Consider the following 20140-nt stretch of genomic DNA (forward strand, 5'->3'; position numbering starts at 1 on the left):
GGGACAGTGTGTATTTAGGGGACAGTGTGTGTATTTAGGGGACAGTGTTTGTGTATTTAGGGGACAGTGTGTATTTAGGGGACAGTGTTTGTGTATTTAGGGGACAGTGTGTATTTAGGGGACAGTGTTTGTGTATTTAGGGGACAGTGTTATTTAGGGGACAGTGTGTATTTAGGGGACAGTGTTTGTGTATTTAGGGGACAGTGTGTATTTAGGGGACAGTGTGTGTGTATTTAGGGGACAGTGTGTATTTAGGGGACAGTGTTTGTGTATTTAGGGCACAGTGTGTATTTAGGGGACAGTGTTTGTGTATTTAGGGGACAGTGTGTATTTAGGGGACAGTGTGTATTTAGGGGACACTGTGTGTATTTAGGGGACAGTGTGTGTCTATTTAGGGAACAGTGTGTGTATTTAGGGGACAGTGTGTATTTAGGCGACAGTGTGTGTGTATTTAGGGGACAGTGTTTGTTTATTTAGGGGACAGTGTGTATTTAGGCGACAGTGTGTGTGTATTTAGGGGACAGTGTGTATTTAGGCGACAGTGTGTGTGTATTTAGGGGACAGTGTTTGTGTATTTAGGGGACAGTGTGTATTTAGGGGACAGTGTGTGTGTATTTAGGGGACAGTGTGTGTATTTAGGGGACAGTGTGTGTATTTAGGGGACAGTGTTTGTTTATTTAGGGGACAGTGTTTGTTTATTTAGGGGACAGTGTGTGTGTATTTAGGGGACACCACTTTAGGGATGCTCAATGTATTCTGTGTGACGACAGCGAGAGGGATCAGCACACTAAATAATATACAACAGATACAGCAATTTCATTAAAGCCACAATGTATGATAGCTGGAGCTATAAAGGGGGGGGGGCTATAACTCGTGTATTCAGCTCGCTAACAAACAAGTTGTTTCACTGCTAGGAAGACGACTCTGGCAGCTCCTCCCATTCTCATCACGTATAATAATAACAAGTGAGAGCTGGGTATGGAGGTCGTTTCCCCACAGATCACAAAGAATACAATGCTTTAAAGAGGGAATGTCTGGACACATTATAGGGTTCAAGTGTTTCTGAAGTTAGAGTACAGGTTAGAAGAACAACAACATGAGGGGCGTATTGTTTTACCTCCCACCAACCCCCTCTCTCTCTCTCTCTCTCTCTCTCTCTCTCTCTCTCTCTCTCTCTGTGTCTTTCCCTATTTCTCTCTCTCTGTCTCTCTCTTTGTCTCTCTCTCTCTCTATATATATCTCTCTCTCTCTCTGTATTTCCCTATTCCTCTCTCTCCCTCTCTCTCTCGCTCTCTCTGTCTTTCCCTATTCCTCTCTCTCTCTGTCTTTCCCTATCTATCTCTCTCTCTCTCTCTCTCTGTCTTTCCCTATGTCTCTCTCTCTCTCTCTCTCTCTCTCAGGTTCCTGTGTGGGACAGTAAATGACTTTGTAGCAGAGGTAGGGAAGGCCTACGAGAGAGCCACCGAGAACAAGGAGGAGGCCGACGCCATGGCCAAGAAGGTAGGTGTGTGTGTGTGTGTGTGTGTGTGTGTGTGTGTGTGTGTGTGTGTGTGTGTGTGTGTGTGTGTGTGTGTGTGTGTGTGTGTGTGTGTGTGTGTGTGTGTGTGTGTGTGTGTGTGTGTGTGTGTGTGTGTGTGTGTGTGTGTGTGTGTGTGTGTGTGTGTGTGTGTGTGGTGTGTGTGGTGTGTGTGTGTGAGAGTATTATATAATGGTTGTGTAACAGTAACCAGTGGAGGTGTGTAGGTGGCTTGAGAGATGCAGAAAAGGTTAAAGGTCAACTTCATCCAGTAGAAATCCTGTACTCTAACAATAGGAAGGTCATCATTGTGCTGCTAGTGGAACGGAGACCAGGCTGACATTATACAGTATGACTTCATCACACGGCCAGGCCCTGCCGTTGCATATCTATGTATTTATACACATTTATTTAAAACAATATCAAGGCTGTGGTTGCTGCAAGTTGACAATCACAGCTTCCAATTAAAATTCACACAAACTGCTGACGTCGTTGAAGTTCAGCAGCATTGGACAGGAATGATATAATGTGTCCTTAGGGCTGAAAATAATAATATATCTCTCTCTCCCTCTGTCTCTCTCTCTGTCTCTCTCTCCCTCTGTCTCTCTGTCTCTCTGTCTCTCTCTCTTACGGTCTGTCTCTCTCTCTATCTCTCTGTCTCTCTCTCTCTGTCTGTCTTTCTCTCTCTGGGTTTCACTCTCTGTCTCTCTCTCTGTCTCTCTCTCCTCTCTCTCTCTCTCTGTCTCTCTCTCCTCTCTCTCTCACTCTCTGTCTCTATCCCTCTCTCTCTCTCTCTCTCTCGCTCTCTCTCTCTCTCTATCTCTCTCTCTGTCTTTCCCTATTTCTCTCTCTCTCTCTCTCTCTCTCTCTCTCTCTCTCTCTCTCAATTCAATTCAAATGGCTTTATTGGCATGACGCAACTTGTACATGTTGCCAAAGCAAATGATTAATAACATAAACATGGATTACAAAACAGATATTAATGACATAGTACATACAAAAATTATCATCATAAAATAATACAAAATATTACGGCATAAATGTCAGGTGACTGTCACTCACTGTCCCTCAGTCTATGGCAGGCAGCAACATAGGCTGCTGCTAGCTCACAGCTTGTTGAGTCCTCCCCTAGTAGGACTGGTAGTTTTCCTGTATCTGGTAGTGCAAGAAAACCTTTTGTTATTAATTAAATTTTTTTAAATGCGTTTGTAGCCCATGCTATTTTCTTGTCTAGCTGAAACATTCATTATGGACTGTGAATTGGGTGACGCTCCCTGGAAGAGTGTAATTTGTTGACGCTCCCTGGAAGAGTGTAATTTGTTGACGCTCCCCTGAGATTTACGTGGTACAGCCCTGCTTGTGAGCAGCGTGTGGAAAACTGTTCCTGGCTGCAAGCATTTGATAAGCAATCAACGGAGAGACAGAATATTGGAGCACTACTGGATGTTCCTTATCAGTCCTTCAGCAAAGTTCCTGTTCTTCTCTGCAATATGAGTGCACATGACGTCACACTACACCCAAACCGTGTGATAGCAGAAATGACGGCAGCTCAGTGTGTGATACCTATGAAACCCGATGACACCCCCATCTTGTGTGGTCTTCAGACGTTTGACACAGAAACCCCCCTGAGTGACAAAGTAACATGCAGCCTAGCAGACTCTCCCATTCCAGCCGATTGGAAGAAACGCATCATGGACAAGTTGAATGCCCTACCTGAAGTGTTCGCAGTTGACGACTTAACCCATGGGCGTACCTCTGCTGTCAAACACAGGATAAGACTAAAAGATGAAACCCCCTTCAAGGAGAGGTCCCGACCAATTCATCCATGTGATAGGGAAGCTGTGAAGCAACATATTAGGGAGTTGCTGGAGGCTGGGATCATCAGAGAATCGGAGAATCCATTTGCTTCCCCTATAGTTGTTGTGAAAAAGAAAAACGGAAAGATCCGACTATGCGTGGACTATCGAAAACTGAACCTGCACACTGTTAAAGATGCCTATGCCCTCCCCAACATCGAGGAAACCTTTTCGGCTCTTAGTGGAGCTAGATGGTTCTCTGTGATGGACCTTAAGTCAGGTTACTATCAGGTTGAAATGGCTGAAGAAGACAAACACAAGACCACGTTCACATGCCCGCTGGGTTTTTGGGAATTTAACCGCATGCCACAGGGCATTACTAATGCACCCTCAACATTTCAGCGATTGATGGAGAAGTGCGTCGGAGACTTGCACCTGAATGAAGTCTTGGTTTTTCTGGATGACCTTTTTCTCAGATACCTTGGAGGAGCATGAAACCAGACTGATGAAGGTTTTGAACAGACTCAAGGACTACGGGCTGAAGTTGTCCCCTGACAAATGTCACTTTTTTCAGTCCTCCGTAAGATACCTGGGCCACATTGTAGATGCTAGCGGTGTCCATACTGATCCCGAAAAGATCTCAGCCTTAAAAGACTGGCCAAGGCCCACCAATCGCAAAGAGCTTAAGTGCATTTTGGGATTCGTTTCGTGCAAGGCTACTCAAAGATAGCAAAGCCATTGAATGCCCTCACAGCTGGCTACGTGGCTCCAAGGAAAAGAGGGAAGGACTATAGTAGGCCGAAACCTCAGATGTCAGTGAGCCCCAGTCAGTCTTTTGGAAGTGAGTGGACACAGGACTGTGAAACCGCTTTCAGAATGCTCATTGACAAGTTAACATCAGCACCTGTCTTGGCTTTTGCCAACCCCAACCTCCCTTACATTCTCCACACGGATGCCTGCGGAGAGGGCCTTGGTGCAGCCCTTTACCAAGAGCAAGAAGGGAAACTAAGGGCCATAGCCTACGCCAGTCGAGGGCTGTCCAAGAGCGAACGAAACTATCCAACACACAAGCTTGAATACTTAGCACTGAAGTGGGCTGTGTGTGAGAAGTTCCATGATTATCTTTATGGAGCAGAATTCACAGTTCTTACAGATAATAACCCTCTCACTTATGTGTTGACCTCTGCCAAACTCGATGCGGCAGGCCACCGCTGGCTAGCAGCCCTGTCAACATACCGATTTGAGATAAAGTAGGCCTGGTAATACAAACCAAGATGCAGATGGGTTGTCAAGGCGCCCTCAGGAACCCTCACCAGAAGACCATGCTTTTCTCGAGGAAAGAGAAAGGATCCGTGAGCTCCGTCAACGTGTGCTGGATGGAGATCACAAAGTGCTTTCAAAGGCCCTTTGCCAAAGACACGCAGTGCGGATGGAGCCCTGTGAATACTTCCAGGAAACCATCGTTTTAGCAGAATCCCTAGCGGTGGCCCCCTCTGCTATTCCCCCAAGTTACACCTGCCTCGCCCAAGGAACAGTCCCAGGGATGTCTCAAGCGGACTGGTATAAGTCTCAGAGGGCAGACCCACCCATAAGGCGCATCATTGAACTCATAGAGAGAGAAGCTAAACCCTCGTACATAGAGGCTAAGTTAGAGCTACCGGAGGTGAGGTGCTTCCTCAGAGAATGGAACCGACTTGAACTCAAGGAGGGAGTTCTGTTCAGGAGATATGTGGACAGAGGAACAGAGAGCTACCAGTTAGTCTTACCTGAGAAATACAGAGCCAAAGCACTAGAAGGGGTGCATGATGAAGTTGGCCACCTTGGGTTTGAGCGCGCCCTTAACTTGGCCCGCACCCGATTCTACTGGCCAAAGATGGCTCAAGCGATTGATGTGAAGTGTCACATGCGAGAGGTGCTTCAGAAGGAAAGCAAATCCAGAGAGGGCTGCTCCCATGATGAACATCAGTACAAGTTACCCCCTTGAGTTGGTTTGTATGGACTATTTGTCCATTGAACCCGACAGCAGAGATACACGAAATGTATTAGTGATTACAGACCATTTCACAAAATTAGCTGTGGCTGTTCCCACAAGGGATCTAAAAGCAAAGACCGTAGCCAAGGCACTCTGGGAGAACTTCATTGTTCACTACGGGTTCCCTGCTCGCCTTCACAGTGATCAGGGGAGGGATTTTGAAAGTCACACCATCAAAGAGCTGTGTTCCCTGATGGGAGCAAAAAAAGTGAGGACTACCCCGTACCACCCCCGCGGGAACCCAGTTGAAAGATTTAACAGAACCCTGCTTGGCATGCTTGGAACACTGGAGGACAAAGATAAGTACCACTGGGGAGACTTTGTAAAACCACTTGTTCATGCATACAATTGCACGAGGAACAACACTACTGGATACTCTCCTTATGAACTGATGTTCGGCAGGCAACCGACTCTTCCCATTGACCTTGTCCTGGGACTCCAGCCACAGGGGAATCCTGCCAGGACTCACTCTGAATATGTAAAGGCCCTTCGAGAGAAGCTTCGGGAAAGCTATGCTCTAGCTGCAGAGAGTGCACGGAAGATGGGGGAAAAGAACAAGACAAGGTTCAACTCCAAGGTCAGAGCTGCAGAACTAAGGGCAGGTGACAGAGTCTTGGTACAGAACGTAAACATCAGAGGAAAGCACAAGCTGGCGGACAGATGGGAGAGAGATTTATGTAGTGGAGAAGAGGATGGGAGATGGACCAGTGTACGTTGTGAAGCCAGAAAAGGGGATTGGGCCTGTACGCACCCTCCACAGAGACCTCCTCTTACCGTGTGGGTTCCTACCCATCACAGAGGAGAAGGAAACCGAGCAAAAAAGGTCCACTAAGAGGATGAAGTTGAGATCCCGGGAGCAGCCGGTGATGGATACAGGAGGCAACACTCTGAGCCATGAAGAGGATGATGTCTGTAGCAGCTGCGACAAAGAGGAATATACAGTTGTCTACAGGCCCAAAGTCACTGTGATGGAACCTCTCATCGAAACTCTGGAGATGGGAGCCAAGAGGAGACCCTCCAGACAAGAAACAGACATAGATCAGACTCCTACTGCTGGGACCCTAGAAGCTGATGTTGACAGTGTCTGCAGTGACCAACGTCATTCACTCCAAGGTGACTGTCAGGAACATGCAATGGAACCTCTTACCAATGCTGAGCCTGTGGACGAAGATCAACATGAACGGAATGAAAGATCAGACCACTCAGCCGTAGAAGATGTGGCAGCAGCCATCGATCCTGTGTCTCAAGCTGAACAGTCAGGCAACCTAGAGCCACAAGCTGAAGTCAGAAGGTCCAGCAGATCACGGCAACAGCCTGATAGACTACACTATGAGAGTCTTGGGAGACCCCTGATTCTGGCAATTGTTGCATTCTGCAAGAGTTTGGAAGGCCTCCTCCCAGAACCTGAGAGGTGGTAAGTGCATGAAGGGACTCAAGCGTTCTAGGGGGGGAGTATGTAGCCCATGCTATTTTCTTGTCTAGCTGAAACATTCATTATGGACTGTGAATTGGGTGACGCTCCCTGGAAGAGTGTAATTTGTTGACGCTCCCTGGAAGAGTGTAATTTGTTGACGCTCCCCTGAGATTTACGTGGTACAGCCCTGCTTGTGAGCAGCGTGTGGAAAACTGTTCCTGGCTGCAAGCATTTGATAAGCAATCAACGGAGAGACAGAATATTGGAGCAGTTGGAGAATATTAGAAAGGTTACAGAAAATGGTATACTTGAACAGAAAACTACTTGGACAGAAGATGAAATATAGAGGATAAAGAGAGGATTCCGTGCTGGAACTGGACAAAGAAGAGAGAGGAAAAGACTAGCTGACTTGAAGACCGAATTGGAGGAGAAACCATTGCCAATTGAAAGACTGATAAACAAATGGAAGAATCCTGATTGGCTTTTGTTACTCCCTTCAGTGAACACGGATCTGCATCAACTGAAGTGGTCTTCTTCATTGACCTTCTCCACTCACCATCACCCAACGGTCGGCTGGTGAACTTTAACTTGGCCCCTGGTGGTAGGAACAGAATATCCGTTCCCTTTTTGTTTAATTGAGTGCACTCAAAACAGACTTTATTGGGTACCTTTTTTATTTCATTTATTATTTTCTATAAATGTGGACCATTGCATGGAAGCTATGATGTTGTAATATGTACTGAACCTGGTGAACTCCTTTAAGTTATATAAAAGGTAAAACGTAGATCACGGTGTATTTTTTCTTAGAGCCAGTCTCCTTGAACCTATAGTTGATAGTTGTACCACTGCAGAAAGAACTGATAGCGTTGAATTACAGTAGGTTACACGTTTCTCTAATATATTTATATTTTTCACATTTGGTGAGGAAGTGCAACTCAATTTCAGGCTCACTGAGGATGCAATGACAGCACAGCCTTTGCTCTGCAGGAAGCCAGGTTTTCTTGTGCCTTCCCTTTTCAACAGCGAGGCTGTGCTCACTCAGTCTGTATTTTGTCAAGGTTCTTTTTAGTTGTTGATCAGTCACCATGCTCAAATAATCTGCTATGGTGTACTGTCTATTTAGAGCCAGATAGCACTGCATTTTGCTCTGTGCTTTTGTTTGTGTTTTCCAATAGGTGATGTAGTTTTGTTTTAGCTGTGTAGTAATTTGATTTATTCTGATTGGTGATGTGTTCTGTTCCTGAGGTGTGTTAAGAGAGCAGGTTTGTGGACTCAGCCTCAGGACCAGCTGGGTAAGGGGGTTCCTGATGCTCCTCAGCTCTTGGCACTGCAGGGCTTGATAATGGTACGAGAGGGGGTCACTTTGTTTTAGGTGTGTCCAAAAGTTAATTGTTCTTTTTTGTATTTTTAGTATTAGTGGGTAACAGCCTAATTCTGCCCTGCATGCATTGTTTGTAGTTTTCCTCTGGACATGTAGGAGAATCTTACAGAACTCTGCATGCAAGGTCTCAATGGGGTGTTTGTCCCATTGGGTAAAGTCTTGTTTTGTAAGTGGACCCCACACCTCACTGCCATAGAGTGCAATTGGTTCAATAACACATTCAATTAATTTTAACCAGATTCAAATTGGTATTTATGTTTGTATATTTCTTTTTATCGCATAGAAAGCCCGGCATGCTTTCCCTCTCAGCTCATTGACTGCTTCCTTAAAATGTCCAGTTGAACTTAGTTGTAGGCCTAAATAGGTGTAATGTGTGCAGTACTCTACATGTTTTGTACCAATTGAGAACTTTGGTAGGACGTCCTTGTAATATTCCGTGTATTGTCACTCTTAGTGTCGAATAAGGAATGATATAATCGGGCAACTGCTTTCTGGGTTACCGTTTATTCTCACGTCCCGGGCAGCAATGACAACACATACAACAGTGCCTGCATAATGACTGGAATACGTAACACGTCATCTGTACACATCATTGCTGTGCTGTGGTAGGCTATGGGCTACACAGATATCCTTAGCAGCGTTTCCGTTAGCCGGTAATTACCGGTATTTGACCGGCAAAATCTGTTGAAGTCCGACATATTTAATCTCTCCGGTCATAATGTCCGGTGAAAATAATTCCCTCTAAGCACAATTTGATTATTTGAATTGTATTAAAATAGGCTAAAATTAAATAGCCTATGCGATGAACGAAACAATCATTACATTTGTTTCATCGTTGCTTCACCAAGCAGGTCTAATAATGACAACAACGTTGTCAGCGAGAGCTTAGTGCTGGGTTTGCGAGTGCATGTGCAGCTGCAGAGCCACAGAACCCACCAGCCTTGCCGGCACAGTGCAGTACTCTAATTCAGCCATTGGCAATTCAGCTGTTGGGTGGGGGGCGCTGCTGAGCGGTCCCCAGATAGGGCCTGAAAACAGCTGAATCTGCTGCTCTGCAGCGGCATACTCTCGCAAATAAGTTGTTGGGAGGTGGAGATTCATCACGCAAACCCACGATAATGTTGCCGTCTCTCTCTGCCAAATTTCTCAGTTCTTCGCTTGATATAATTAATACAAATGTCTAATATAACGGAATTCGTTAGCTCATAAAAATGTGATTATAACAGACTGCTGTTTATTAATGTCGGGCCGACTGCCCACAGACACCTATTTGATTTAAAGTCAGCAGCAGCACGGAGTCTCAGGACTTATTTTATTTGGAATATAATGACTGTATACGCAAAAGTAGCCTAGTTTTAAGTTAAAATATTATAAATCTACATGCCTTGAGGATGTCATTCTTTATATAGCCTGCCTATCAATTGTTTTTAACCTCAATAAACTCTGACCGGAATTTCTCTCATTTGACCGGTAGATTGAAATCTACCGGACACTGAGGCCGGCAACAATTTTTTCTAACGGAAACCCTGATCCCTAGGATATTGCATCTCCCTTCCTAAGATGAGACTTTTTTTCTTTTCTTTTTTAACATGTATTTCAATTTCACGTGGCTGTAATGATTCAGGGTCCACTGAGTAGAGTCTTAGAATCTTAAATGTCAAGCATGACTCTTGGCTTAACGATGCGACCAGATCTGGTAGTGATGCACCTAGAATGTTCATCTGGGTCCTCAGGTGGACATTCCGGTGAGGCCATCTCAGGCTGCTGGGGCTGTGTGTTGGCATCCTGTGCCATTGTTCGTTGGGTACCTCAGTCTGTCCCTTTTGTCTATAACAGGTGACGTCGGTTGCGCCTGTATTCCTGACCTTCATCAGTACGAACGTGGTAGGACCTTTCAGCACCTGCTGGTTGAATGACAGTGGCGGGCTTCCAATGTCCATTACTCTGTTGGAAACGGATGGCGTCTCCATCTCGCAGAGTTGGCAGCGGTCTTGCAGTCCGATCATAGTACTGCTTCTGTCTTTGTTGACATAGTTCTCTCTTGGCGCGCACTGTGTTCTGGTTTACAGCCTGTGGTCGTAACTGCTGACTTGTGTTAGGGAGGATTGAGCGTAGGCGTCTGCTCATGAGTAGTTGTGCGGGTGACTTGAGGTTGTCAACTGGTGTATTTCTGTATTCTAACAGACTCAGGTATGGGTCCTTATTGTCTACTCTAGCCTTTTCTAGCAGAGACTTTGCAATCTGGACTCCCTTCTCTGCGAGGCCATTGCTCTGGGCGTAAGTAGGACTGCTAGTTACATGGATAAAGTCCCAGTCCTGTGCGAATGTCTCTAATTCACTGGAGCTATAGCATGGGCCATTGTCACTGACTACGGTCTCTGGTATGCCTAGCCTTGCAAACTGAGCTTTGAGCATTCGTACGACGGCTGATGTAGTGGTGCTGCGTAGTTTGTCTACCTCAATATACCTGCTATAATAGTCTACTGTGACTATGTAGTCCTCTCCATGTAATGTAAAGAGGTCTGTGGCAACGGTCTGCCATGGTCGGTCAGGTATCTGGTGAGATATCATTGGCTCTTTGGGGTTGGAGTTACGATACTGTTGACATGTGCCTACCATTTCCTCTATCTGTCTACCCATTCCAGGCCAAAATAACACATCCCTCGCCCTCTCTTTAGACTTTTCTATACCCTTGTGGCCTGTGTGTATGCGTGTTAACATGTCCTGTCTCAGCGTGTGTGGCACGATAATCTTCTCACCCTTAAAGAGGACGTCATCCATCACTGTGATCTCGTCCCTGTGGTTCCAGTAGTTGGCAACACTGGGTGGACAAGTCTTTCGTGTCTCAGGCCATCCTGACTCGCAGATCTGTCTCAGAGCGATGAGCTGTTGGTCTTGAGCAGTGGCTGCTCTGATCTCAGTCATTTTGTTGTCGCTCACTGGCAGGGTGCTCAGGACTGTGTGTACTTGTGTGTCCATACCCTCACTCAGTGTGCGGTCGTGGTAGGTGATGGACTTTCTCGACAGGGCGGTGCATGATGACGATGTCATACCTTTGGAGTTGCAGTATCATGCGCTGCAGGCGCGGCGGCGCAGCGGCGAGCGATTTTCTGAGGATCGATTCGAGTGGCTTGTGGTCTGACTCGACCACTACCTGTTGGCCATACAGGTACTGGTGGAACCTCTTACATCCGAAAAGGACGTAAGAATAGAAAAGCTCTTTTTCTATTTGTGCATAGTTCTCTTCGGTCTTGTTCAGAGCTTTTGAGGCGTACGCGACTGGCTTACCGTCCTGCAGTAAGACTGCGCCTAGTCCGCTTTTTGAGGCGTCGACCTGGAGTCTCACAGGTTTGGTGTGGTCGAAGTATGTGAGGACGGGGCCTGGCTCACGGGTTATGAGCTCTTTCATCTGTTGGAATGCTTGGTCATGCACAGAGTCCCACTGGAATTCACTGCTTTCCTTCACGAGTTGGCGCAGTGGCGCGTTCACGTCGGACAGTCCTAGAGCAAACTTGGAGAGGTATGTGACCATTCCTAGGATCGTTTACAGCTCAGCCTTGTTCTTCGGCGGCTCCATTTCTCTGATCGCTTTGACCTTGTCTGGGTCTGGTCGAATGCCTTCCTGTGTCAGTCTGTGACCAAAGTAGCTTACCTCGGTCAGACAGATGACGCTCTTGTCTGGGGTCAGTTTCACTCCTCTTTCCCTTGTCCTCTGTAGCATGGCGCGCAGGTTGGCATCATGCTCAGCTCTGGTGTGGCCGTAGACCAGCACGTCGTCCACGTGGCGGACACACCAGACAGTCCCTCATATGTGTCGTCGATCCGTCTCTGGAACTCATCCTGCGCTGAGATGATCCCAAATGGGAGTCGTAGGAACCTGTATCTTCCATGCACTGTGTTGAAAGTAGTTAACTTTGATGATTGTTCAGTCAGCTTGATCGCCCAGTAACCCGATCTTGCGTCGAGTACACTGAAGTACTTTGCTCCGGCAAGCTTTGGTGTTATGTCGTCCAATGTTGGGAGCGGGTAGTGTGGCCTCTGGATCGCCTTGTTGAGGTCTCGGGGGTCCAGACACACTCGTAGCCTACCGTCGCGTCTTTCCACAACCATGAGGGCGCTGACCCAGTCTGTGGGTTCTGTCACTTTTTTAATGACTCTTGACTTCTCCATGCTGTCCAGTTCCTCTTTGAGATGACCACGGAGAGTGAATGGAATGCGTTTGGGGGGGTATACAACTGGCATTGCCGCTGGGTCTATGCTGATACTGCATTCTCCTGGGAATAGCCCAATACCCTGAAACACATCTGGAAACTCATGCCTGACGTCAACAGGGCTCTCTGCCTGTTTATGTTTCTCTAACTGTGCATCCACAACGTGTATTATTTTTACTAAGTTCAGATCTAGGCATGCTCTTAAACTCAATACAGGGGGGGAATCAGTGGTTACAACATCAAAATCCAACATTTGTATTTTTTCTTTATGCTTACATGTGAGTTTGCATGACCCCTCTACCTTGAGTGCATGGCCACCATATCCTGAGAGTCGGCTGGATGGTGGGCCTAGTGCCACTTTCCCGTACATCTGGCGGAAGGTTGCTGTTGGCATTACATTCACTTGGGCACCAGTGTCAATTGTTAACTTGATTTTGTGCTTGTTGACTTTTCCAACTTCCAATTCAGCAAACGCCTGTTCTCGCTTTGTGTTTGTGTGCTCCGTTACGATGGAGTCCACAAACCATTCGTCATCCTGCTGCGCACATTCACCTGATACCTTGTGCACGTCCTTCTTCTTGCCGTGCACGTCTGTGCGGCTTCTGCACACGTCTGCAAAATAGTTACATTTTTGGCATTTATTGCATTTTCGACCTTTAGCTGGGCAGTCCTCTGACTCCGTGTGGCGCTCTCTTCCACAGTTCCTACATGCATTATCTGTCGAGTTGTCTCTGTTGCTTCTGTATTTTCCCATGGCTGGGCGCTGGGCACGTGCCCCGTACGGTTTCTTGCTGACCGCATGCACGTCCTGGCTAGCGTTAGCCCCTGGGCTAATCATTAGCTTCATTTGTACTTGGGCTAGCTCGTGAGAGCGTGCTATGTCCATAGCCTTCTCGAATGTTAGCTCTGCCCCGTGACTCAGGAGTTTCTCACGGACCCGTACAGAATTAGTAGCGAACACAATTCTATCCCTGACCATCTCCTCACTATTGGGGTAATTACAGTCTTTCACAAGCAACCTTAGCTCTGTAACAAACTGGTCAACACTTTCGCTAGGTCCTTGGAATTTCTCCTGGAATTTGTACCTTGCAAAGATGGGGTTCGCCTTTGGCATAACATACTCTTCATATTTGTCGTAGTAGCTTTTTAGCTTTTTTCTGTCGGCGTCGGAAAACTGCCATGTGTTAAAAATGTCTCTTCCCTTTTCCCCGATCCATAGTAGGAGGTAGCTGCATTTGATTTCCTCTGTCTTGCCGTTGAACGGTCCACTAAACATTAGCTCGACGTGTTTCCACTTTTTCCATGTGTCGGGTAGGTTTGAGGATTCCCAGTCCATCGTCGGCATTGGTACTGCTGCAGCCTCCATATTATCTTTCTTTCTCTTTCTCTTCCTTGGCATGAGTTCAAAATTATCCGGCTTCTGGCACCATGTAATATTCCGTGTATTGTCACTCTTAGCAAGACCGACGGATTCTCAGTTACAGTGGGTGACAATATTGTCACAAGGAAAGATGAAATTACCTACCTGGGTTCCATCCTAGAGGCTAATCTTTCCTGTGACAAAATGGCATCCAATGTAATAAAAAAAGTCAATCAACGAACTCGATTCTTGTACCGGATCTCCTCCCTGGTAAACAAGAATACCCTGAAGACTCTGGCAGGAGCACTCATTCAAGGGTACTACGACTATGCTTGCACCTCAAAGGCACTAAAAACCAAATTACAAACATCTCAAAACAAACTAGTCAGACTACTGCTTGACCTGACTCCTAGAACCCACCTCACCCCTGCACACTTTGCCAACCTAGGATGGCTTAGAGTAGACGACAGAGTACAGCAACTTGCAATGGGCCTGGTCTACAAGATACACTACACGACCAAGGTACCCATGTACATGTCAAAATACTTCCCAAAGGTCAGTTAATACCACGATCACAACACCAGAGGGAGCTCCACAAATCATGTAAAACCCAGATTCGGCTCAAACAAGGGACTAAACACGTTTCGCAATTATGCCACAACAATGTGGAACGCCCTACCCAAAGCTGTAAAGGAATGTGAATCACTACCAGTGTTGTGCTAGTTACTGAAAAATAGTAACTCAGTTACTTTACTAGTTACTTCATTTCAAAGTAACTTTGTTACTTTACTAGTTACTTACACCCAAAAGTAATGAGTTACTGTGAAAAGTAACTATTTAGTTATTTAAAAGAAAAAAAAAAGAAAAAAAGATTGCTCCCAGATACTCAAAATCGGTTGATCAACTTGACTGTTTCCATTCACATCACTGAACTCTGCTAAGCAATGTGGTCTATACAAACACAAATCTGACACAAACAAATGTTGTCCCGAGTCAATATAATAAGAAGTGCGCCGGTTGAAGAACAGCCTTGATGTCGCCGGAGCGTTTCATTATAACCATCTTGCAACGGTGTTTAAGATATCAATCAAAGGCAAAGCATTGCAACGTTAGAATAGTTAGGATATCAATTGTGCATGAAAGGACTATATTTATATTGTTTGATTAGTATTATGAGATTCCCTGGCAGATTTCGTACAGTCAAAATCCGTTGATCAACTTGAGTTTCAGTAAACACATTGCACTCATTGGTCGAGATGTAACGTTAGTCCAGCTGACTCCAGCAGCCCCTCAAACATGTTATTTATCTCGTTTCCATGTTGTATATTAATTATCTCTCCAAGTAGTTGCTAAATGGTTTGTTAGTTCGTTACTGCGTTCTTTTTATGTAGATTCATAGCGAGCGTCCTCCTTTTGTTTACTATAGAGAGCGTCTATTTCTTTCCGTAGCCGCATTTCTGGTTTCCGCATTTCTGATTGGCCAGTGGCCACTGACTGACGCTCTCTGGTCAGAGAACGTCAGAGAACGTCAGTCAGTGGCCAATCAGAAATGCGGAAACCAGAAATGCGGCTACGGAAAGAAATAGACGCTCTCTATAATAAACAAAACAAACGCTCGCTATGAATCTACATACAAAGAACGCAGTAACAAACTAACAAACCATTTAGTAACGGTAACAGCGTTACTGAATTTAAAAAGTAATGCGTTAGAGTACTAGTTACGGCAAAAAGTAACTTCGTTACTGTAACGCGTTACTTTGTAACGCGTTAGTCCCAACACTGATCACTACCCACCTTCAAAAACACTCTCAAAGAACACCTACCCCCCCCCCCCCCCACCTCCAATGTACAGCCCCATCCAACCCCACCCCACCTACCCAACCTCCTCCAATGTACAGTTTCTATGTCAAATGTAGGTCAGTATTCCAATGTACAGTGTGTGTCCCCCCTACCCAACCCCCCCCCCCCCCCCCCCCCCACCTCCAATGTACAGCCCCACCCCACCTACCCAACCTCCCCCAATGCACAGTTTCTATGTCAAATGTATATACACTCTTTTTTTAGTATCACAAACAGTACTGTATTTGAAAATCTGGTATGTCATAAATGTATAGATGTAGCAGTACTGTCTATCTGTATGTCGTGTGTGTCATATGATGAATTGAAAATGGAGGACCCTGATGGAAACAAGACGAAAGTCTTTCTCAGGTCTGCATCCTCTTAACAATTGTATGTATTGAGCTGTACTGTACTGTACCCATTCTGCAATCTGTTAATACACTTTCAATCAATCAATCAATCAATTAGTGTCGAATAAGGAATGATAGAATTGGGCAACTGCTTTCTGGGTTACCGTTTATTCTCACGTCCTGGGCAGCAATGACAACACATACAACAGTGCCTGCATATCAAATGACTGGAATACGTAACACATCATCACGTACGCATCATTGCTGTGCTGTGGTAGGCTATGGGCTACACAGATATCCCTAGGATATTACAGTCCTGAGATCTGGATCTTTTTTGGAATATCATTATTTTGGTCTTTTTGGGGTTTACTGCCAGGGCCCAGGTCTGACAGTAATGCTCTAGCAGTCCAGACTCTGCTGTAGGCCGTCTGCTGTGGGGGACAACACAACCAGGTCATCTGCAAAGAGCAGGCATTTCACTTCTTGATTGTGGAGACTTACACCGGGGGCAGAGGACTTTTCTAGTATATTAGCCAATTCATTAATATAGATATTGAAGAGTGCCGGGCTGAGGTTGCAGCCCTGACGAACGCCTCGCCCTTGGGTAAAGAATTCTGTTATTTTTTTGCCAGTTTTTACGCTGCACATATTACCAGAATACATTGATTTAATAATATCATATTTTTTTTCTCTCTCTCTCTGTCTTACCATCTGTCTCTCTCGCTATCTCTCTGGGTCTCACTCTCTGTCTCTCTGTCTCTCTCATTCTCTGCTCTCTCTCTCTGTCTCTCTCTCTCTCTCTCTCTGTCTGTCTGTTTTTTTTTGTTTCTTATTTTTCAGTTTCTTTTCTATGTGCACAGTGAGGTGTGGTTTTATGGGTTAATTTTGCTATCCGGGTAAGTGGCGCGAGTGTATAGTGTTGGAGGCGCAGTGGGACATTCTGTGCCATCAGCATCGTGTGTGAGATGCTCCAGCACCAGCGTTCGGTGGACGTGTTCCACGCCGTCAAGACACTGGGTCTCATTCCCGAAATTTTTTCAAAGAATATATTCTGGAAGACTTATCTTGGAACCACTGAGACATAATCTATGACAAGTACACTCTGAGTCCTGAACGTGCTGGAGATATGTCTTAAGTGGCTGAAACGGTCGCAGAAATTATATGATCTGATATCTGCTTGGAGAATGGCATTCTGTCGTAAACTCCAAAGCGCGTTCCCGTTCAGCTCATTTGCATACAAAACACCGCCTCCATAGCTCCTTATAAGGCAACTGGTGACGCAGCTGTGTGAAATGGAATGGCGGAAGTGCTTTGCGAGCCGCGTGATTACGAAACCTAGCGTCAGTCAGTGCCAATCAGAGAGCGTCTCCGAGAAATGCGGCTAGGTTTCGTAATCACGCTTGCGCCCATCAAAACTAGATTAGATTAATGTATTGGCATCATATACAGCTCGCGGTACACACCTGCCGCAGCGCGCGTGCACACACAGACACACACACACGTGCGCGCGCAGTACTGTATATGAATGAATGAATGACATATAATATATATAGCCTACGGCGGGCGTAATGAATGAACGCAGTATGGCTTATTATTCCATAATTAAGCCTATAGGCTACTGTTCATTTGTAGGCGCACACAAGACTTGTTATGGAATATTAATGCAGTCTATTTCCACCGATTAGCTTTAGTTCTTATTTATTTATCCACTGTCATTTCAGTGTTGGTGTATAGGCTATATAGTGTATTTCAATATAAGTTGAATTGATTAATGATATATTGGAAGGAATGCAGGTTTATAGCTATATCAACCCCCTCCAATGTACAGTAAATGACCAAGTATGGTTTTGTCAATATTCCAATGTACAGTTTTGCTTGTACAGTGTAAGTCTATCCCCCACCCACCCCTACCCAACCTCCTCCAACAGTTTCTACGTCAAATGTACTCTCTTTTATGGACTCTTTTTGTATCACAAACGGTACTGTATTTGCAAATCTGGTATGTCATAAATGTATAGATGTAGCAGTACTGTCTATCTGTGTCATGTGTGTCATATAGGGCTGACCCCTATTAATCAATTAGTCGACTAATCGGTCGAAAGGGGCCGTAGTCGACTGGCCAACCTCTTAGTCGAATATAATACAAAAAATATATATAATTTTTTTCAAAAGAAAAGAGGCATAGAAGCGTGGCTAACGCTAATGGCACGCATACCAGAGGCTAACTGCCTACGAAAACAGGCACAGAGGCACTGAAAGAGGATTTCACCCATCTAATGAACACACTATACTAGACAAATATCAAGATGTATCCATCAGTGGACCAATTGCATGCTTTTGCAGAGGACAAGAAGCCTTCAGTCGACTCCTTCAGACATTAAGCACCCCCCACAGCCCAAATGGAATGATATTTTTTTTTTTTTTTTTTTTTTTTTTTTTTTTTTTTATAAAGTCGACCAATAGTCGACTAACGGCAAATTTTGGCCAATCCTAGTCGACCATCCAAATCCTTAGTCGGGGACAGCCCTAGTGTCATGTTATGATGAATTGAAAATGGGGGACCCTGATGTAAACAAGACGAAATTCTTTCTCTGGTCTGCATCCCCTTATGTAATTGAGCTGTACTGTACTGTACCCATTCTGCAATCTGTTAATGAAGTTTTCAATCAATCAATCAAACAAAGGTCTGTCCCATTGTATACCAATCAATGGGATACATTGCATGTTGACCTGCATTCTTTCAAATGTATATAATTAATCATTAAAACAGATGTGTAACAAATAAGAAATACAAATTCCACAGAAGGCATTAAATTATTATTATTTTCAATCATTTCACAATAATTGCATAATTGTGTTTGAATATCTGAGTAATTATTTGTCCAAAATAGCTGGTTCAGATATGGTTAATCCAGCTGCCCTGTGATCAGATGAATCCATATTCTTTATTTTTCCGACATCAAATTCGTAATTTCTTATCGTACAAATATTGTCATATTTATTTTAATTATGATTAAGTAATTAATTCCAAGGAGGCCTGTAGCGTTGACGTGAAGGAATCACTATGAGAACACAGTCTGTCAAGTTATAATAACATTTTAAATTAGTCAATCAATCATGAGATTTGATCGTGGGCTGAGAGCATATCTAAGTGTGCTCCTCAGCACTCTTAGATCTGCTCTCAAATAAGATCTCAGGAAAATTTGAGGACTCCCACTCCCAGCCCTAATATGTCTTAAATAGGCCGAAATCTGGCTAAGACGAAATATTTTGTCGTAACTTCGTTCGAGAATGAGACCCACTGAGAAACAACAATTCCTGGGGACTGGGGAATGCAATGTGTACTGTGGGGGAGGAGGGGCTGAACATTATGTATTTGAATGTCAAGTGGTTTTTATGTGTGCTGAAGGAACATTTTGGGGTTTGTTGGGGTGTGTGTGTGTGTGTGTGTGTGTGTGTGTGTGTGTGTGTGTGTGTGTGTGTGTGTGTGTGTGTGTGTGTGTGTGTGTGTGTGTGCAGGTGAGCGGGCGTGTGTGTTGGTTTTATGAAGATGCCGTGAGATTTTTGTGTCTCTACTGATCAAAAGTCTCTCTGTCTCACTCTCTCTCTCGCTGTCTCACTCTCTGTTTCTCTCTCTGTATCTCTCTCTCTGTATCTCTCTCTCCCTCTCTCTCTCTCTCTGTCTCTCGCTCTCTCTCTCTCTGTCTCTCTGTCTCTCTGTCGCTCTCTCTCTCTCCCTCCCTCTCTCTCTCTCTTTCTCTCTCTCTAAGATAAGATAGAACAGATCTTGGATCATGATGCTGTATGTCTGTTCAGAAAAATGATCAAAGCCAGACTGAGCATAGATTTGAATTATTATAGAGCATTGAACAACCTAGATCAGTTCACTGATATATGGGCACAAAAAGGAGTGTTGTGCTCTGTAATGGAAGATGAGTTGGTGTTGGCAATTGAGCTGATTTGAGTTTTTTCTTTGTTGTGGTTGATTTTTTTGTTGTTGGTGGTGTTTTCTTTTGTTGTTTTTTTGTTGTTGTTGTTGTTGTTGTTGTGCTTTTAAAAATTGATTGTCAAATTGTTTGTAGGTGTTCTTGGAAGAAAGACAAGTGTTATACAGTTGACTGTGTAATACTTTTTGTTGTAATGCTGGAATGATTTATAAATAAAGTGTCATTAAAATTCAAAAATTCTCTCTCTGTCTCTCTGTCTCTCTGTCTCTCTGTCTCTCTCTCGCTCTCTCTGTC

General features: G+C 44.9%; 1 protein-coding gene across 1 annotated transcript in view; it reads left to right on the plus strand.

The window, feature by feature from the left end:
* Window positions 1-20140, plus strand: part of LOC311226690 (uncharacterized protein) — a gene marked incomplete at its 5' end in the record, with an annotated part of 94985 nt that overhangs the window by 26879 nt on the left and 47966 nt on the right. Inside the window, one exon of the mRNA XM_084312104.1 lies at window positions 1396-1500. Within this exon, the coding sequence (XP_084168230.1) occupies window positions 1396-1500 (105 nt within the window). The remainder of the gene's footprint in view (window positions 1-1395; window positions 1501-20140) is intronic.

The sequence above is a fragment of the Notolepis coatsorum genome (assembly GCF_963971535.1).
Source record: "Notolepis coatsorum genome assembly, chromosome: 4".
Classification (NCBI taxonomy): domain Eukaryota; kingdom Metazoa; phylum Chordata; class Actinopteri; order Aulopiformes; family Paralepididae; genus Notolepis; species Notolepis coatsorum.